Source organism: Octopus sinensis, linkage group LG22, assembly GCF_006345805.1.
Source record: "Octopus sinensis linkage group LG22, ASM634580v1, whole genome shotgun sequence".
NCBI lineage: Eukaryota > Metazoa > Mollusca > Cephalopoda > Octopoda > Octopodidae > Octopus > Octopus sinensis.
This window is the reverse complement of record NC_043018.1, coordinates 4,063,510-4,086,054: the sequence shown is the minus strand read 5'-3', so window position 1 is coordinate 4,086,054 and position 22,545 is coordinate 4,063,510. Positions and strand designations below refer to the sequence as shown.

The following is a 22,545-nucleotide window of genomic DNA, read 5'->3' as shown; positions in this document are numbered from 1 at the left end:
AAGATTTAAATTAAATTTGGATTCGTTAATTGTATTAATCATCATTATTGCTTTAACGTCTAGTTTTTTATGTTTGCATAGATCAGACAAAAGTATGTTGGGTCAAAGTTTTCTAAGGCAAGCTGCTCCATTTGTTTCTAAGCAAACTAATATTCTGCTAGTCTACCAAGTAACAAACAGAATGGACTGCTTTCTCAATGGACTGTAAGCAAATAACACCACAGTGATGTCCACGTTTACAAGTGAACACATGACAAATAAGCAAAATATGAACTCCCTCTCTTACACGTGCACGCACACACAAGTAGCTTCACGTTACAGCTACCTCAGAATATTGGGAAACTAAAATATGACTATTAACTTTGGGATATGGTCTTTAATTTTGCTCTTACAGGAAACTCATATTGTGTAGTTTTAAATTGTCAACAACTTAAAATTTACTTTTTTTTCTTGGCTCAATGGCCACTTGCATTTTAGTTAAGATCAAAGCATATAGTTAACGATTTGAACAATTATCATCATGTTACACACATACACACGTATATATAATGTACATAGTGTGTGTGTGTGTGTAATGAACGGGTGCTTATGTGTATGTTTCAATCAACATGAACACAATCATCACCAACAACAACAGTAATATATAGTATGAAGAAGTAAAGAAATAAATCCATTTCAAAGAAAAACAAAGGTGTAGCCTAGTATTTGAAAAGTTGAATGAAATGTGTTTGATCTGAGGTCTATGAGGATTGACTTCAAACTCAACAGCTACATCAATACAATTAGCAAGAACAAAAGAACCACTTCAACACCAACAATATTCACACACTGTGACTAACATCTAGATCAGGCCTGGCCAACAGAATTGCATTGCTGGCCATTTTAATCACAGCAAGTTTTTCGAGGGTTGCTTCTATACTTAATGCATTCACAGTCAAATAATCAAATTACAGACTCAAGAATTTTTCATACTTTTCATTTTATTCTTTTACACATTTCAGTCATTTGATTGTGGCCATGCTGGAGCACTGCCTTTTAGTTGAACAAATCAACCCCCAGGACTTTTTCTTTGTAAGCCTAGTACTTATTTTATCAGTCTCTTATTTTACACTAACAATTTTATTTTGAAATTAAACACAATAAAGAGGTCACCCATTTCAAGAAAGTATTGAGCAGGCCACAAGATAAAAGTCTGTGAGTTGTGGGCCTCAGATTGGCCAGCTCCGATCAAGACCAATGCAACCCACTTCATCACCACCATCAACCCCAATGTGTGTGCATGCACGTGTGCACACACATTTATGTCTTAAATCAGAAATGCAAGGAGTAAATTGCCAATAAAACCAGGTGACTCTTCCAGAAACTAATCCTATCCTACTTTCTCTTCCTCAGTCCTTCACTTTTTCATCTCAATTTCATTATTGCATCAATAGGAAGAAAGACCATTTTCAGCTCTCACAAATCAGGTTTCCTTGGCCAATTATATTTTGACCACATATTTTGTTGTGGTTATTTAATTGCCACTGTTGTTGGATTTGCTTTCAATGTAAGATGTGTGGAAAGAAGCTATCAAGTAGACCTGAAGACAGTAGTGCAAAGAGGAACCATAAAGGATTACACTGGATATCAAATGGTGTTTTAAAAATGCTTGATAAGTTAGTAGAACTAAGTTATATTGCCAAAACATTAAATCTTTCAATGTCTACAGTGGAACAATGCATGACAACAGTATAAAAATTGTCAAGAGCTCAAGAAGTTACCCCATTAACTGTCCAGACCTTATTTTTCCATAGATCTAAAGTCATGGAACAACTACTGAGTGTATGGATTGAGCATCAGAATCAGCGTAATGTGCTGATAAACACAATGGTAATTCAAAAGAGCCAACAATTTATACAACGATTTTCAGAAAAAGGAAGGTGAAACTTCTAAAGGAAATACCTTTTTTACTAGCAAAAGCTGGTTTGAAAGGTTTAAGAAATGTATGAATTTGCATGGCATGAAAATGATTGGTGAAACTGAGAGCGCGGATACAGAGGCTGCTACTAATTATCCTGAGAAGTTGAAGAAAATGATTGCTGAAGGGAGCTACACACCCAAGCAAGTATACAATGTTGATGAAATGGCACTTTTCTGGAAGTACATGCCTGCTAGAACTTTTATTTCTCAAGAAGAAAAATTGACACCAAAATTGATAGCTTCCAAGTTTTGAGAAGAAATACGTCTTTTGGGAGGAAATACTACTTGACTTGACTTGACAGCATTCACCCGGGGTGGATTGAGCTGGCTTCATTCATCCTCAATGCTGCATCTCTCACAAACACCGACCAGGCCTGGCAATTTGAGGCTAACAACCGCGTGATCTCCAACCACTCCTTATTCCAGCGGCGAACGTCATAGATATGGGGGCCTAGGTTGGGTTCCAGATCAGCCTTGATTGTCATCAGCCAGGTTTTTCGTTGTCCACCACATCGCTTTCGCCAACCCTGAAGGGGACCTGGGGCAATTGCTTCGTAGATGAATTCTCCTGATTGACAACGGCGGGCATGACCCAGCCAACGCAGACGTCTCATTAGGATGACTTGTCGGAGGGAGGTGATTCTGGACTGGTGTCGCACCGAATTGTTGGAGACAAAGTTAGGGTATATCATGTATATCAGGAAATACTACTAGTAACATGAAATTAAAACCCCTACACATGTATCATTCTGAAAATCTTAGGGCTTTCAAGGGTTACACAAAGTTTAATCTACCTCTGATTTGACATTCAAATGAGAAAGCATGGATGACTTTCAGAGTCTTTTCAGAGAATGATTTATAAACGTATTCGTCTGTGGTACAGTGCCAAACAACATTTCCAACAAAGCATTGCTTCTTTCAGACACTACACTGAACCACCCAGTGAACTTAGATGACCTTTCTGATAATGTGAGTGGAATATATCCCCATGAATGCACCTTTTTCGCTCCAGTTGTACTAGCTAACTTTAAGGCATATTATACAAGAAGAACTTTTAAACAACTTATAAAGCTATTGATGGGGAGGATATACAAACAGTTAAAGATTTCTGGAAGAAATTCTACATAATGGATGCTGTGGATAATACAGCTGAGTTGTGGGATGAAGTGAAACCTTCATCTTTGGATAGTGCTTGGAAAAGTAGATGACCAGACTGTATCCATGACATTGCAAGTTCTTCCTCAAGCAGAGAGTGTACATCAAATTTGGAAAGATATTGTGACACTTATAAAGAATGTAGGATTTGAAAAAGTCATAGAGGATGATGTGATTGAGTTGCTAGTGCTAATGAGAAGTTGATACCATTAGAACAAGCTGAGAATACTGAGGAGACAACATAAGTTACACCTACACTCAAAAACTGACTACAAAAATTATTGCTAAATGGTTGGCACTGATAGAGGAAGGTCTGTAGGTTTTTGCTGATAATGACTAATTGTGAATGTAACAAAGATTACAAGAGGAGCTTACAATGAACTCAATTCCAACTGAGCTGCAGAAAGAAATGATGCGTCATAAATAACAAACAACTTTGGATAAGTTCTTCACCCATCAAGCTGATGTTAATGACAACAAAGAATAAGATACCAAATATTGTCCTTCCTCTTCCTGGTAAAGCTCATTCTACCACCACCCCTCACCCCTCATAGTCAATTATCTTTTGTGGTAAGAACTTACTCTTACACTATTACAATACTTATTAATTCCTCAACTTATTCCTCTTGAAATGTTTTTGCAGTTTTATGTATGTATATTGTACCATTTATGTTTAGAAATAGTTATTTTCATATATAAAGGTGATCGTGTTACTTCATTTGTGTTGCTTCCCTGTGCTTCTTTTGTTTTTTGCAATAAAGTCTGTAGGAACACAATCTCACCTGATAAAATGAAAATCGAAAGAAAAATTTATTTCACATTACTGAATTTCGTGTTACGACCAGATATTCGAGAACACATTATTTCCGTAAATAATATACACACACACACACAAATATATGTATATCATATATACATATATCGTCATAATCATCACTTAATGTCTGCTTTCCATGCTGGCATGGGTTAGATGGTTTCACTGGAACTGGTAAGCTGTAAGGCTGCACCAGGGAGAGTAATGGGTGCTTTTTACATGGCACCAGCAACAGCCACAACTGATTCCATTTACACGACACCGACAACAGCCATGACTAGCATTTGACTTGACTGTCAACCTTTTCCTTATGAAAGGAAGTATGTACTCTACTTAAAAGCATTAAGCAATCCCTCAGTTTAATGTTAAATTATTTTTATATGTCTTGAGATAAAAAAAAAAAAAAAGACGAGCTTCTTTCAGTTTCCATTTACAAAATCTACTCACAAGGCTCTGGTTGGCCTTGGCATTCATAGAAGACACATGCAAAAATTTCCACTGATATACATGTATGTTTGGATAAACATATATGAAAAAGTGGCGAGCTGGCAGAAACGTTAGCATGCCGGGCGAAATGCTTAGCAGTATTTCGTCTGTCATTACGTTCTGAGTTCAAATTCCGCCGAGGTCGACTTTGCCTTTCATCCTTTCGGGGTCGATAAATAAAGTACCAGTTTTGCACTGGGGTCGATGTAATCGATTTAACCCCTTTGTCTGTCCTTGTTTGTCCCCCTCTGTGTTTAGCTCCTTGTGGGCAATAAAGAAATATATATGAAAAAGCAATACTACGTGGTGCATTGCTGTGCTCAAGAAGACCCACCCATCACAACAGAATTAAGATCTGTTGCCATGTAAACAGCATTGGTGTAGATATTGGTGCCACGTAAAAAGTATTGGTACTGATGCCATATAAAAAGCATGATGGTGGTGCAATGTAAAAATCACCCAATACACTCAGTAAAGTGGTGGGCATTAAGAAGGGCATCAAGCTGAAACAGTCTATGAAACCTGGTGTAGCTCCTGCCTTTCCACTTCCTGCCAGCATGGAAAAACCAAAGTTTGATGTTGGTGATGATGATGATGAATACAGTTTATTATTTATTAAAAGCCAAAGAATCAGTCTGTGTTAGTCTGAGTTTCCAGATCCCTACATTCATTCAGACAATTGACTAAATACACATCAACAAACACTGTAGCCACTCTCCTTTCGATAATGGGAGTAGTTACATAGTCCCCCTACAGCAAGAAACCGATTGTTCTGGACTCTTCCTTTGTAACTTAAACCCTCATTTCCTAACAGAAAGCCACCTCCCACTCCAATGTAGCCCCACTCAGCCAAAGGGAGGGGGGCTCAGTCTTGCAAGATGTATAGTGACCTCACTAGTACTGGTGCCCTCAAAACAAAACACCCAGTACACTTTAAAGTGGTCAGCATTATAAAGGGCACACAGTTATATAGAAACCATACTAGAGTAAACACTGGAATACAATGTTGTCTTCAGACCTGCTGGACACCAACACTTCTCAAACTGCCCAACCCATGCCAGCATGGAAGTAAACATTTGATGATGATGATGACGATATGTCATCTCTGTTGTTTTCTCTGTTGACATGCGTTTACATCATAGGAGTATGTCAAATGGTATAATAGTAAATATGAACAGCCCTATTCACATCAGTATGGTGGGGGAGGGAACAGTTTTAAAATGATGACAATCAATTTATGTGCGCATGTGTTTTAAAGGGTTATTCCTATTTCATTCATCTCTTCCTCCTTGTTGTTGCTGTATGCTCCTCTCCCTATTACCACCTTCACTGAACCACAACACCCACCAAACCCACTGACTTCATAGAACACTATTTCAGGCAGTAGTAGTCTAAGAACATTCAAGTGATTCACACCACAAATTCTTTTGCCAGCTTCCTCTCAGGACTGAAGCCACTACACAGCTCTTCCCAGATTGATTGCTATCTCTAGCTGTTGTTCTTTCAAGTAGTTCCTGACACTGAAAACTCTTAGGTCACAAGATGTATCAACTGAACAACAATGACAACAATAAGAATTATCTACAGACATTTTTGAGGAATGAACTGTTTTTTGTTTAGGAATTTCTTTCTTCTGGAGAGGAGGGCCAGTTCTTTCCATTTTGATGACCACCCACACTAAACTAAGTACTTTCTATTTTTACCGTTTGTCACATGCTACATTCCTCAAACTGATTTCCTGTACTAAATAGGAAGTTCGTCAATACAAACTTTTTCGTTAAGTAGCTAATCAGGATAAAATACTAACATGAGAAAACAAACAAAATAAAAAAGAATGTTTACATATTAAATGAAGTTTAACACTTAAGAGTCTTCTTGCACTTCAATCTGTTCCATGTGGGAAGTATATATCTATGACAATATTTAATAATTGAATGCTGTGGTGGTGTTGTTTATAACTGCAACTTTATTACAGGAAATATCTATAAGAAGTTTACTATTGGCACTAAAATGGATTTTTTACAGCAAGAGAAAATATCCAAAAACAAAAAAAGAAATCTCCAAAAGATATCAGGAGAGCAGTGACTCCAAATAAGAACTCATTTGGACCATGACGATCTGTTCAATCCATCTCAGCAAGGAAAGCAGACATAACATGAAGATAGTAATGGAAAACCAGTAAAAGAATTTTTAAATAGATGTCTGACATGCTAACAATAGCAGTCAGATCTCCATTACATCCTACAGGCATGCAAAAGCAGTAAACAAATTGCCTCAAATCACATAGTTTTAACCGTTTAGCATTTAAACCAACCATATCATCAGACCAAGAAGTTCAACCTGTTTTTATGTTCAAACCGGTCAGATCTGGCCTCTCACACCAACCCTGCAATGTCATTGTAAAAATTAACAGCCACTCCTCATCAAAATCTCAAAGCTACAAAATAATGCAGGATTCAATCAGAACAATGTCAATAAATAAGCATTATGTTTGACAGAATGTGGATGCAAAAGGGTGAAAGAAAAGATTTGTTGAACAATGTGGTGCTAGATTATACAGAAAGACAGGGGTGGATGTAGCTGGAACATCTTTGATCATAAGGAATAAACAACACTGACTAAGATGCTCTTCCTAAGTTAACGATGACCATACTTTCCAAAAAATGATTTTTAAATTATGAAAAATCCAAGTTCTACACTAAGTAGATACATTATACTTAAACAAAGGGGGTGGGGCTAGTCATAGCTGGAAAGCCTTTAATGATAGGCCTACTTGATTAGTATTGATCTGGAATTAAATTACAACATAGGGAAACCCTTGAAACATATAAGCTATTTGACTGAAGATTTCTCCAATAGTTCTCAGTGAATCTTCTGCTTTGATCTACAAAGACAAATGTGACCATTCTTTGACATAAAGAACAGCCAACCAGTACTACAGAACACTTGTAGTTGTTTAGTCCAGATCAGTCCTCACTGAGCAGGTTCATGATCAAAGATCATTTCTATAGTGACTTCCTTGTCCTTTTATGTATATAGGATGACATTATCCACATAGCCTTCTTTTAAGACAGTATATTATGATTTTCAGAAATTTTGCTACTATTTCTAGCACAGCAAGGCTTGTAGGAACATAGCATATTTGTTTATTGTCATGGTAACAAGTAACAGTGAATTTGCTATAAAAAATTTAAAAAAAAAAAAAACATACAGCAAGTTAATGATTCAGTGAATTTATAGACAGACATGAAAGTCAGGCACGAAATTAAAGCCTGAGTTAGACCAGAAAGATTAAATCAAAAAGCAGGATGTGGTACAGTAAAAGCTGCAGCTGATGGCATTACAATGCAATGTTGAAAGTTTGGAAACTCATATCCTGTTGCATCCACTAGACTTCCAAACATTACAAATTCACTCCTGCTCTCTGTTCCATGTGTCAATGTAGCCTGACCACCCTGATGCTTCATTTTCACACCAAGATAATAGACTTCAGATTAAATATTCAATGAAGAAGTGACTGTGTGGTTAAAGATGTTTGCCTTGCAACCACAAGATCTCAGATTTAGATCACAGACAAGTATTTGCTACCATAACCTCAGTCTGAGCAATGCCTTGTGAGTGAAATTGGTAGCCTGTCACATGTATGAATGAGTGAGTGGATATTGACATTCATGTTTATGTTCCATAATACAATGGTGTAGCAAGCAGAGATTGCTAAAATAAGCAAGAGACTTAAAAACCAGTATTGGGGTGGATGTGACTGACTGAGACCCTTCAAAGTGAAACCCCAACATGGCCACAGTCCAATGAATGAAACAAAACTAAATAACTATGATGATTTTTTTTATATTAATAAAATCTTAACAGAAAAAATACATTTCAACTTTTTTTTTTTTTTACACTCAATATACATAGGTAGAAATAATTTCATTTAAATTTCGTATGTAGATACTATGAAGCAATGAAACCTGGACATTAAAAATAGCCAAACTAACAATAGCTGGATAAAGATAATCAATGATTTGCTAAATGAACTAACTAGCTTTTAATTTACAATGAAGACCAGTTAGAAGTAAAATCAATCTAGAATGATTATTGTGCTCATAATATTAAAGCTTTAAAAATAATTGTTTCAAATTTTGGCAACAGACTAGATCATTATATCACTTGAAGAGAGTAGGGTTGGTGACAGGAGGAGTGGCGCAGCCTACCATAAAAAAGTTCTTCCCTAATGTATTTTTGTTTGACCCATACAAACATTGAAAACAAGTCATCATTAAAATGGTACATATTCTTAATACTTACATTTTTTTTATGAGTGTGTGCATGTATGTTAGTATATGTGTAAATGAATGCATGTGTGTACAAGGGTGAGCAGAAAAGTTCAGAGGCTGACTATGAAGGAGTGATGCTAGACTTGTGAATTCTTGCATGCAGTAATTTCAACTCTTTAATAACTGCATTGTTTCTCTCCAGGTAAATTAAACAATAGAAGTGGGTAAGAACATTATAGCTTAGTGTGCATGCATGACAGAGTTCAAGGTCAGTTTGTGCCAAGCGGCTTCACTCTACAGCTATCCCTGTTTATCATAGCAACAGGTTAATACATTTTAATCAGACCATGACTGCACATGCATGCATGTGTGTGTGTGTGTGTGTGTGTGTACCAGAATCATTCCCACAACACAACACCATGGTTTATTCAGGTTCATTCCTACAACACAACACCATGGGCAAGCATTTTCTCCTATAGCCCTGGCTCAATTAAAGCCTTGAGTGGATTTGATAGAAAGAAATTTAAAGAAGCTCATCGTGTACCGTTATCTTGACATCACATGATTGCAAATGAATATCATGGTCATTCAAGTGAGGCTGATTTTTTTTTCTAGTCTTCCACGAAAAACACATCCAGCTAGAGGAAATGTTACCTTGCTAGGAAACAAGTTAGAGTTAGTGATAGGAAGGGCATCTGGCCAAAGAAAATTTGATTGAAGAAATCCAAAATGATGATGATGATGATATGGCTATATTCTTTGTCCATTGATGGCTGAGCATTCATTCATTTGGAAACGAATTATTACTATCACCACAATTTACTTTTCTTTTCACAAATGAAACTGACAAATTGATTTTTTACAGAATTATGCATACAACTTGGCTGCAATTACAACTCCAGGAACTAACCAAATATTCTGAATTAATTATTAAAGATAAGTTTTCATTATAAGCTAAGGAGGAATGCTTCACTAGTATGAGGTGACATTCTGGTAAATAATGAAAATTCTATAAAAGAAAAAAAAACTTAGGCAGCAGCCCAAACTTTTGTCAGTGGTGACAGTTGATAGAATCAATACTAATATATTACTGGTATTATTTTGCAGTCTTTGTTTATGTGTAGTGGGATTAAGTGAAAAGCTGACCTCTTTGGTATTGAAGGCAAAACAAATGAGATAAATACTGTTTGTTACTCAAATCTGGCATTCTAACATTTCTTCTAATTTCCCAAAGAGTTAACTTTTTTGATACCAACCACCTAGTAACAATTTCCTGTTTTAAGATGATCAAAATTAAAATCTTTCACCAAAATTTCAACACTAGCTTGATTACAGTTTCAAATCCGGTTCAAGGCCAGCAATTTCAGGACAGGTGGATAAGTTGATAACATCAACTCCACTACTTAACTGGTACTTATTCTATAGACACCAAAAGCATGAAAGGCAAAGCTGACCTTGGCAGCATTTGAACTCAAAACATAAAGACAAACGAAATGCAGCTATTTTGTCCCGCATGCTAACAATTCTGCCAGCTGAATAATGGTTTCAAATTTTGGCATAAGGTCAGCAAGTTCAGGAGAGGGGGTTAAGTCAATTACATCAAGCGCAATACTCAACTGATACACTTTTTAATCAAGGATGAAAGGCAGAGTTGACCTTGGTGGAATTTGAACCAGAAAAATAAGACTGACGAAATGATGTTAAGCATTTTGCTCAGCGTGCTAACAATTCTGCCAGCTGTCCACCTCCCACCAGCTCAATAATGACAGCTATTTCACTAAGTCTTCATTATATTTACTCTTTTACTTGTTTCAGTCATTTGACTGTGGCCATGCTGGAGCACCGCCTTTAGTCAAGCAAATCAACCCCAGGACTTATTCTTTTTAAGCCTACTACTTATTCTATCGGTGTCTTTTGCTGAACCGCTAAGTTGCTGGGACGTAAACACACCAGCATCAATTGTCAAGCAATGTTGGGGGGACAAACACAGACACACAAACATATACACACACACACTAGGCATAGAGATGTGCTGTAAAAAGCTGATTTCCCAACCATGTAGTTTGGAGCTCCGTCCCACTGCATAGCATCTTGGGCAAATGCCTTCTACTGTAGCTCTGGACCAATCAAAGCCATGAAAGTAAATTTGTCAGATGGAAACTGAAAGAAGTGTGTGTGTGTGTGTGTGTGTGTGCATGTGCGTGTGTGTGCATGTGCGTGTGTGCGTGCGCACGTATCCTTTTTCTGGTATTACATGATGGTTCTAAATGAACATTAGTCATACAAGTGATGTTCATTTCCAATCTTCTGTGAAAAACATGTCTAGCCATGGAGAAATATTAGCTTGCTTGGAAACAGATGAGAAATGACATCATGATGGGCAGCCACCACTTATATGGATGACAAATACAATCCTTTTTTCATGGTAGAGGTGAGAGTGCAGGACAAAAAGGGTTGAGACACACAGACAGAGTGTGTCTAAGGCCAAAGTCACAAAATACTTCGGTGCATCTGGTAATAAAATAGATACTAGAGTTGTACCACTGTTGTAACTAGTGGGAGTACTATAAATTGACAAGTGTTTTCTTTATTTGCATGTATGTGGCTGAGTGGTTAGGGCTGTTGGACTCACAACTGTAAGGCTGAGGGGTTGGATTGATTCCTTGAGTAATGTAATTCATTTCATATTGCTGAAAATGAGTGTATGTGCAGCTGAGTAGGCTTCACAAGCTGCTAGCCCAAAATCTACCTTGTAAATGCAAAATCTCAACAACCCTTGATGGCCACAGGTAAACAATATGATGGCAATAACAGTGGTGGTGGTGATGATGAAAAGGAGAGCTTGCAGTGTTTAAATTCTGTTCCTCCTACAAGTTTAAATTAGGAGGAACAGACTTAAAGGCCAAAGCTGATTTGCTCCAGATATGCCATAAATAGAGGAAGTGGTACCATTTTAATCCAAAGAATGATAAGACTCACCATAGTTACTAATGAGGAGGAGAATGTTTGGTTCTGTAACACAAATTCACAAACAATATAGGTCATAGATTATAGTATTAAGTGATGTGTAACAGTGATAAGACTCTTGGCTGCTCATGGTGGAAACATTTTTCATTTTCATAATCACAGACAGAGTTCCTAAAAATGTATATGTCACATAAAAAAATGTGTATTTTTTAATTATTATTCTTTTTTCCTCCCCCTCAAAAAAGTTATTTGGCTGCTTGAGTTAACATGAAATGCCACATCAAAGAAAGTGTTAAGAGCTGATTTGTTAGGTATAAAATTATTATCAGAGGTATACAGGAGATACCATCACCACTATTATAAACAGCACTATCACACACTTCATTTATCAAACACATACACATAATATTGGCATCTCCTCTGGATGTGTGCATATACACACACACGTCTGTGTGTATATAGACATATGTGTGTGTATATAGACACTTTGTCTGTGTGAGTGTGTGTGTGTGTGGGTATGGATATAAGATGAAACCTTAAATGCAAAACAACCGCCAAAAGTGAAAAGAATAAAAAGTCATAATAATAATCACTGTGGTGATGATCATTACTTGATCTATTTCCTCTGAGAGTGGACGCAACAGTTTTTGATTGTGACTATTGATTGTCTCAGATCAGACACTGCTAGTCCTGCTGGAATTCAACCACACACACAACCACCACTCTTTCTGCTACAAAACATTAACAGTTATCGCCAAGCTAATATGGCAGTCCATAGATATAAGACTAAAGCTGCCATTGATTAGCTCCAAGAGGCCATCACCTCTAGCTAGCTATATGACACGAACCTGTGTCCACTATAACCTTCGAACAGGGGAGGTCAGCCACTTCCCCTTGCTGGTCAGGCATCTGCAGACATGTTTCAGAGTATTTGCCCTTTATCAATGCAGAGTAGCCTATCTTAAATCTGGGTACTAAACACCAACTAGAGAGCAATATAACAAGAACAAATAGAAAGTAAATTGAACAAAGGGTAAACAAGCTGACAGAAAAACACAAATGTTCAATGGTAGGAATGTCATTGCTATGATCTGCTTCAACCCACACAGCTACTTGCCACTACATTTGCAGTGACCCATACCCTAAGACACATCAACAAACACTCACAGTACAATTACTACATAAGAACATATTACAAAACAAATAAACACACACACTTTCTCTTTTTCAGGAAGCAATGAAGAGACTTTTAGGTGGCGGTTCACCCTGCTACATCATTAAAATCACACACTAGCAGATTAAAGAAGGAGAAGGATGTATACATTGGGTATTTTAAACATAGATAAACTGTCATAAAAAAAAAATAAAAAAAGAGATAGAGTAAAAGATCAGGGTTTCAAATACCTTTGATCCCAAACTGCAGATTCATATTTGGCCTGGAACAAAACAACAGTTTCCACCATGTGATCTAAACAGAAAATGATTTCCACACTAAAACAGTTTCAGTATCAATAGCTTTATTAGGCTCAAAAGTTGCCCAACATGTACAGTAAATCTACAAAAGAAACGAAACAATCATATATACACCGATCAAGTCCAGCTATTTGGCTAACCCAAACCCAAACATCAGGGCCTTGAACCAAGCAAGAAAATATATACAGAAAACAAAGTAAAACACATCAGCTCTTTTGACACAAACCTTTCTAAAACTGCCCTTGGGTCTATGACACAAACATCCAGTCAAAAGAATTTAAATGAAAAACTTCTATGGCACAAACATCCTGTCAAACGAATTTAAATGAAAAACTTCTATGGCACAAACATCCTGTCAAAGAAATTTCAATGAAAAACTTCTATGGCACAAACGTCCAGTCAAACGAATTTAAATGAAAAACTTCTATGGCACAAACATCCTGTCAAACGAATTTAAATGAAAAACTTCTATGGCACAAACATCCAGTCAAACGAATTTAAATGAAAAACTTCTGTGGCACAAACATCCTGTCAAAGGAATTTAAATGAAAAACTTCTATGGTACAAACATCCTGTCAAAGCAATTTAAATGAAAAACTTCTATGGCACAAACATCTGGTCAAAGGAATTTAAATGAAAAATTCTATGGCACAGACATCCTGTCAAAGGAATTTAAATGAAAAACTTCTATAGCACAAACATCCTGTCAAAGGAATTTAAATGAAAACTTCTATGGCACAAACATCCTGTCAAAGAAATTTAATTGAAAAACTTCTATGGCACAAACATCTGGTCAAAGGAATTTCAATGAAAAACTTCTATGGCACAAACATCCTGTCAAAGGAATTTCAATGAAAAACTTTTATGGCACAAACATCTGGTCAAAGGAATTTCAATGAAAAACTTCTATGGCACAAACATCCTGTCAAAGAAATTTAAAGGAAAAAATTCTATGGCACCAACATCCTGTCAAAGAAATTTAATTGAAAAACTTCTATGGCACAAACATCTGGTCAAAGGAATTTCAATGAAAAACTTCTATGGCACAAGCATCCAGTCAAAGAAATTTAAAGTAAAAACTTCTATGGCACAAACATCTGGTCAAAGGAATTTCAATGAAAAACTTCTATGGCACAAGCATCCAGTCAAAGAAATTTAAAGTAAAAACTTCTATGGCACAAACATCCTATCAAAGGAATTTCAATGAAAAACTTCTATGGCACATACATCTGGTCAAAGGAATTTCAATGAAAAACTTCTATGGCACAAACATCCGGTCAAAGAAATTTAATTGAAAAACTTCTATGGCACAAACATCCCGTCAAAGGAATTTCAATGAAAAACTTCTATGGCACAAACATCTGGTCAAAGGAATTTCAATGAAAAACTTCTATGGCACAAACATCCTGTCAAAGGAATTTAAAGGAAAAACTTCTATGGCACAAACATCCTGTCAAAGGAATTTCAATGAAAAACTTCTATGGCACAAACATCTGGTCAAAGGAATTTCAATGAAAAACTTCTATGACACAAACATCCGGTCAAAGAAATTTAATTGAAAAACTTCTATGGCACAAACATCCGGTCAAAGAAATTTAATTGAAAAACTTCTATGGCACAAACATCCCGTCAAAGGAATTTAATTGAAAAACTTCTATGGCACAAACATCTGGTCAAAGGAATTTCAATGAAAAACTTCTATGGCACAAACATCCTGTCAAAGGAATTTAAATGAAAAACTTCTATGGCACAAACATCCAGTCAAACGAATTTAAATGAAAAACTTCTATGGCACAAACATCCTGTCAAAGGAATTTCAATGAAAAACTTCTATGGCACAAACATCCTGTCAAAGGAATTTCAATGAAAAACTTCTATGGCACAAACATCTGGTCAAAGGAATTTCAATGAAAAACTCCTATGGCACAAACATCCGGTCAAAGGAATTTAAATGAAAAACTTCCATCAAAATTTCAAGTCAATTCACGTTCCAAACCCCAGTTCAATTATAATCAAACTCACAGAGATACCTGGTGCTCTTCGGGATTAAAACGGCATAGTTTTTTTTATTGTCTTACTTGTTTCAGTCATGTGAATGTGGCCATGCTGGAGCATTGTCTTTACTCAAAGATATTAACCCCAGGATTTATTCTTTGTAAGCCTAGTACTTATTCCATCGATATGTTTTGCCAAACAGCTAAGTTACAGGGACTAAAACACACCAACATCGATTGATTGTATAAGTACAAAGGGTAATTTGTTCAACTAAACCCTTCGAGGCAATACCTCAACATAGCCACAATAATATAATATTAATATAATGTATTATATATAACTGACAGAAGTAATAAATGAAAAGATGGAATGTTCACCACTGAAATACCTATGATCTGCTAAACAACCACTACAACCATCATCCGTATGTAGAAAAGACTCATTGGAGAGTATTCTTCTCTACATAAACTACTCTTTCTATCTCTATTCTCTAACCCCACCAATCAACTAATACTTTTTCACTCTATAATCAGCTTCAACAACAACTACCACTACTAAATCATCAACCAGCCTACATTTCTCCCCAGTTATGTCATCTTGCTCTCTTTCCCATTCCTTACACCAAGATGCAACATGTGATGTTCATTCTAATTCCCAAAATACCTTTTTCTTTGTTTTCGCTCCCCTCTGCCCAGCTACTCCATGTCTTATGAAATCATTTCATCACTCAATTTTCACTGCTATCCACTTCCCATCATTTCTAACATATGCAGGTCAGTAAGGAGGTAGGTGTCTTGAAGGATAACCTTAGTTATTAATTAGTACCTTTTTTTACCTAACCAATTTCTATACTAGCATAAATAATGATAATCCTTTCTACTATAGGCACAAGGCCTGAAATTTGGGAAAAGGGGACTAGTCAATTACATCGACCCCAGTGCATAACTGGTACTTAATTTTTCAAGCCTGAAAGGATGAAGGGAAAAGTCAACCTGGTGGAATTTGAACTCCAAACGCAGCGGCAGATGAAATACCCACAAGATGCTAAACACAGAGGGGACAAACAAGGACAGACAAACGGATTAAGTCGATTATATCGACCCCAGTGCATAACTGGTACTTATTTAATTGGCCCCAAAAGGATGAAAGGCAAAGTCAACCTTGGTGGAATTTGAACTCAGAATGTAACAGCAGACGAAATACCACTAAGCATTTCACCTGGTGTGCTAACAATTCTGCCAGCCTGCCACCTTAATAATCCCTTCTACTGGAAGCATAATGCCTCAAATTTGGGAGAAAGGATTAAGTCAAATACATCAACTCGAGCATGTAACTGGTACTTATTCAATCAACCCTGAAAGGATGAAAGGCAAAATTGACCTCAGCAGAATTCGAACTCAGACGAAATACCACTAAGCATTTCACCTGGCATGCTAACAATTCTGCCAGCTCACTACCTTAATAATAACGATTTCTTTATTAACCACAAAGGGTTTACATTAAGAAAGACATTATGGACAATACAGGACAAAACAAAGAACACATGTGTGTGTGTGTGTGTGTGTGTGTGTGTAATAATCCTTTTCTACAATAGATACAAAATCTGAAATTTTGTTGGAGCGTAGTTAGTTGATTATATTAACCCTAGTTCTCAACTGGTACCTATTTTATAGACTCCAAAAGGATGGATAATAATATAATAATGGTTTCAAATTTTGGCACAAGGTGGGCACTTGTGGAGGGAAGAGGGAAGTCAATGATATCAACCCCAGTACTTCACTGGTGCTTATTTTATTGACCCCCAAAAGGATGAAAAGCAAAGTGAACCTCAGCAGAATATGATGACGGATGAAATGCTGCAAAGCATTTTGCCTAGCAAGCTAACAGTTCTGCCAACAGCTCACCACCTTAATAATAACTAGCAGGACCCATGAATATTTCACGCAATTAATAGTAAACCTATTGGGTTTTTCCTGAAAATTTTATCCAAAAAACCTGAAAATGTAGCCTGTGTTGTGTCTGTATCAAAAGATAGTCGCTCATCTGCGCCATTCATTGAAAAGTGAAGGAAACTGGAATATAATGATTACTTAATGCACTTTATATACTTTATGCACAATTTTATAGACTTAATACACAGCAATTATAAAATAAGTGTTCACTCATATTTTTCCATTTTTTCCCATAAACAGAAAAAATTATTTTAAAATTTACATGGTCACAATTTCATATCTAGGAACCAAAATTTTTATAGGAGCATTGCAGAATGGATAAATGAACATCTAAGACAATATGACGACAGAAAACAGTCCTCCATACCAACATGCCAAAGGCCACCATGGAGGTAACTTGGGGCAACTTGACATCCGCATCTTATCCAAGTACCCAAAAGACCCAACACTCACAAATACGGGAGTACGTCCTTATAAATGAAACCTCCCCAATATTAAATAGGAAATATACATAGTTGATATCATACCTCCATACCTACAGTTTACACAGGTAGAGTAAAATAGTTAGTGGACTGTTAGGTAGATAAATGTATGTATGTATGTGGGTGTGTGTGTATGCATTTTTTTTTTCTGTATGTAAGCATATAGATATGTAAGTAAACAGATCAATATACAGATGGATAGGTATATAGACTATATGAACAGACACATATGGAGACACGGATCCACACATATAAAGATGAACATCCATACATACAAACATGGTACATAGTTGCATAACACACAGACATGCACACACAAGGAAACAGAGGTGCATACATATACAAACACATGCTCACACACACATACAAAGAAAATACACAAACACGGACATGCAAGCATATAAATATGCAGGATACGTACATACAGATGCACACACACACATATATACATACATACAAACACACACATACATACGTACATGCATGCATGTATAGGCACCCACACACATGCGCACAAACAAACAAAAGGGAACACAGTGTAAATAACGGACAGAGTCAAGTCTATTGAAAAGGTTGCAAGACTCAACGAAAATTTTAGGAAAATAAAAATAAGAAAAACGTGGAAATTTTACCGGTGAGTGTGTTACATAATAAGGCACAAAAAGAAAATGACTCTCCCCAGACACAATAAAAGTTTTATAGTAAAAAAAAAATAATTTTATATGTAAAATTTAGAGGTTACAATTTCATGGGGGTAAAAATTTCATGCAACATGGCATACTCTGAAAACCACATCATTGTAACTAATAAGCCAAGGCGATGGGTCAGAGCCAATACACATTTCAATATGCATACACCTTTCAATCCAATATTTCTTTGCAGAAGATATTCTTTGTGTAAGTTCTCCCTTTTCTTTTCCCTTGTTTGTCAGTGTTGATAATTTTAACTCTCACATCAGATAATTTGCGAGCCTTTGAGAATGCAACATATAGCTGATCATGGCCAAATACAGGTTCAGGCAAGAACAGCTCCACTTATCAAATGTCTGCCCTTGTGATTTATTGATAGTCATTGCTTATGACAGGCGAACAGGAAACTGGTTTCTTTTTAAAGTGAATGACAAGTTTGGGATGTGCATGGATTAAATGATATAAAAAACTTCAATTAAAGAATAAATTACTTTTCACTATGCACTCACCATCATCGCTGCCACCACCACCACCTCTCTCTCTCCCTGCCTCTCTTTAATCACACCATCAGAACATCACCCCTCTGCTAAAATTATATTCCTAACTCTCCTCTATATCACTATCTTCAACTAACATTTTTAACCACATAATAAATATTACGTTCCCCCTACTACATAATTTGGATGCTTCTCTCTCCATCTTTTCTCTTTCCCTCTTTCTGCCTCACTCTATGCCTTATCCTCTTTCCTGCTTTTTTCTTTCTTCCTCTTTTTCACTAATCATGTGACAGTGTTACCAATGGGCTAGGTAATGTAATGACAAGCAGAACTATTATAAGATAGTTTCAAATTTTGACAATTAAGAACCAGTCAAGTACTAGGTTCAGTAAACTCCACCTCCTAAAATTGTTGGTCTTGTGCCAAAATTTAAAACATTAGTAATAGTATTATATCCTTTCTCAGAATTAAAAATAAAACAAAAAGTATACAAATGAAATTTTGTTATACATACTCCATGACTCACTTCACCTCCTCCCCTCCCCCAGCCATCACCAAAGAAAAAGAAAGTGGCTCACAGTCATTTATATAAAGCTGAGATATCCAAATACCAAGGACTATAAGAACTTTCACTAGTCCAACTCCATAATGTTATATTATTTACTTAATCATCATTATTGTTACAATTACTTGGAAAAATAGGAACACCTTAATATATGTATGTGTGTGTACACAAAGGCTTATAAAAGAATTAAAACTGGAAGTCCTGAGATGAGTATCTATATTCAACACCCTCAAACATTAAGTAGTTACTTTTCAGAAGTCTCGTGTGTGTAAGTGGGGGGAGGTCTATTTATGTCATATCTGCTACACATCTTATTTTTACATAGAAATGTCTTAAGTCCGTGAAAAAAAATCTACAAATTAGGGTGGTATTGTTGAATAATGCTGACTGATTGCTACTGTGTGGCTCCAATGCAGCACCTGCCATCTCAATTAATTGTGCTCACAATCTGTTACCATTGCGTATACAGTGTTTATCATAGTATGGACATCTAAGTACAACAAGTATAATCAAAACAATAACAATGGAAATAAAAACATGATGATAGAAGTGAAAGATTTTACTTCCAAGATAACAGTTACAGTAGGAAAGCACTTAAGCTAAACTGTTGCCTAGGAAGTAAAAATGAGAAACTATGCTAAGAAGTATGGCAATGAAGTGGAAGAGGGGATTCTGGAGGGCCAGGACAGCAAAAATATAAGAATGAAGAAAACATAAATAATAGTTACAGACTGCTTAACCCTTCTGTTACCATATTTCTATCAAAATACACCAGGTTTCATCATCGTCATCTAGCATCCATTTTCTATGCTGGCATGGGTTCGACAGTTTGACAGGAGCTGCCAGCCACAGAGGTGCACCAGGCTCCAATTGTCTGATTGGGAGGATTTCTATGGTTGGTTCCCTCCCTAACATCAAGCACTTTACAGTGTACTGGATGTCACATAAGTGACATGGGTACCACTTATGTGGCACCAGCATGGCTGCTTTTTACCCACAAACTTGCAATACAAGTAGGTATCACTATGAATTTTTGATAATATTTAAGTGTAATTTCTACTGTACTTTTTCTTGGAGAACATCTTGGAGAAATATTTTAATACCTCATTTGTGAAATTTGGATGAATATTTTAGGAAATATGACAATTTGAATGATCAGTGAAACAGTTGAATTTTGCATAATTTGTGTAAATGGGTAAGTAGCTATATTGTAATATCATATCTTTGAAACTGAGGTGATAATCAACTTCAAATTACACAAATTGCATCTTATAGAGTTCCTACCTACGCCTTTTCTACAGATCGAGCAGGACCATCTACCTGAAGGCGTTTTGGATTTATCTACCTTCCTACTTATTAGGACTTTGGTTTTAGCTAGGTTGACTCTAAGTCCCTTCGATTCTAATCCTTGCTTCCACATCTGAAACCTAACCTCCAGTTCTGATAGTGACTCAGCAATTAGAGCAAGGTCATCAGCATAGAGGAGCTCCCAGGGGCATCCTGTCTTGAATTCCTCTGTTATTGCCTGGAGGACTATGATAAATAGGAGGGGGCTGAGGACTGAGCCTTGGTGGACCCCAACCTCTACCCGGAATTCTTCACTGTCCTCATTGCCAACCCTCACCTTACTAGCAGCGTCCCTGTACATGGCTCGTACAGCTCTCACTAACCATTCATCTATCCCTAGTTTCCTCATTGACCACCAGATAAGGGATCGGGGGACCCTGTCATAGGCTTTCTCCAAGTCAACGAAAGCCAGGTACAGAGTTTTATCTTTAGCTAGGTATTTCCCCTGCAGCTGTCTCACCAGAAATATGGCATTCACTCATGTAAATACCCAGGTCACGCACTGATTGTGCCTCTGGGATTGCAATTCCTCCGGGTCCAGTGTATTCATTGGGTATTGCATTTAGTTTTGCATGCTGATAGCATAAAGCTTGAAACTTTTCAGCATTGAACTGCATGCTATTCTTTTCAGCCCACTTGTATATTTTGTCCAGCTCACATTGCAGGCATTTAGTGTCCTCAGGGTTCTGTATTGCCTGTGAAACTTTTGTATCATCTGCATAACTTGTGATCATGGCTCTCTGGGTGGCTGAGGGCATGTCTGAGAGGGCCATTATGAACAGTAGTGGTCCCAAAACAGTTCCCTGCGGAACACCGCTCACTATTTGCGTGTTAATGGAAGTGGCCCCATTGGCTACTACCACCTGACTTCTATCTTTCAGAAAGTCATGAAGCCATTCTCCCAGTTTTCCAACTATGTTGAGATCACGCAGTTTGTGACATATCATTCCATGATCGACTTTATCAAAGGCCTTTGCAAAGTCGAGATATATCACTTCCACATTTGAGTGGTTGAGCATATATATTATATATATACATATATATATATATACATACATACATATATATACATATACATACATACATATATATACATATACATACATACATATATATACATTACATACATACATATATATACATATACATACATTACATATATATACATATACATACATACATATATATACATATACATACATACATATATATACATATACATACATACATATATATACCTATACATACATACATATATATACCTATACATACATACATATATATATACATATACATATATATATACATATACATATATATATATACATATACATATATATACATATACATACATACATATATATACCTATACATACATACATATATATATACATATATATATATACATATACATATATATACATATACATACATACATATATATACCTATACATACATACATATATATACCTATACATACATACATATATATATACATATATATATATACATACATACATATATATATACATATATATATATACATATACATATATATACACATATACATATACATATACATACATACATATACATACATACATACATACATATACATACATACATATATATACATCGGTGCCACCTCACTCTCCCGCGAACATCTAGATTCCTTCCTCTCTTTCGTCCAATCTTTCCATCCAGCCCTCCACTTCACTTCCACGATCTCCAACACCTCTGTCTCCTTCCTCGACATTTCGGTTAGCATTCTTCACTCCACTCTTACCACCTCCATTCACTACAAACACACAGACTCACACTCATACCTCAACTTCTCTTCCTCCCACCCAGAACACACCAAGCTTTCCATCCCCTATTCCCAATTCCTCC

General features: G+C 36.3%; 1 protein-coding gene and 1 long non-coding RNA gene across 8 annotated transcripts in view; both read right to left on the bottom strand.

Annotated features, from left to right (window-relative positions):
* The window catches only part of LOC115223141 (DENN domain-containing protein 1B), a 222,531-nt gene that overhangs the window by 153,769 nt on the left and 46,217 nt on the right, over nucleotides 1-22,545 (bottom strand). For 6 of the 7 annotated variants that reach the window (XM_029793554.2, XM_029793559.2, XM_029793557.2 and 3 more), the window contains exon 2: nucleotides 13,060-13,123. The exons of the other annotated variant lie outside the window; for it this stretch is intronic. In XM_029793554.2, coding sequence (XP_029649414.1) covers nucleotides 13,060-13,118 — 59 coding nt within the window. In that variant the 5' untranslated portion in view covers nucleotides 13,119-13,123. The remainder of the gene's footprint in view (nucleotides 1-13,059; nucleotides 13,124-22,545) is intronic. 7 annotated transcript variants of the gene reach the window in all.
* LOC118767495 overlaps nucleotides 22,295-22,545 on the bottom strand; it is a 21,213-nt gene continuing 20,962 nt past the window's right edge. The window contains exon 3 of the long non-coding RNA XR_005003417.1: nucleotides 22,295-22,306. This is a non-coding gene — a long non-coding RNA (uncharacterized LOC118767495). The remainder of the gene's footprint in view (nucleotides 22,307-22,545) is intronic.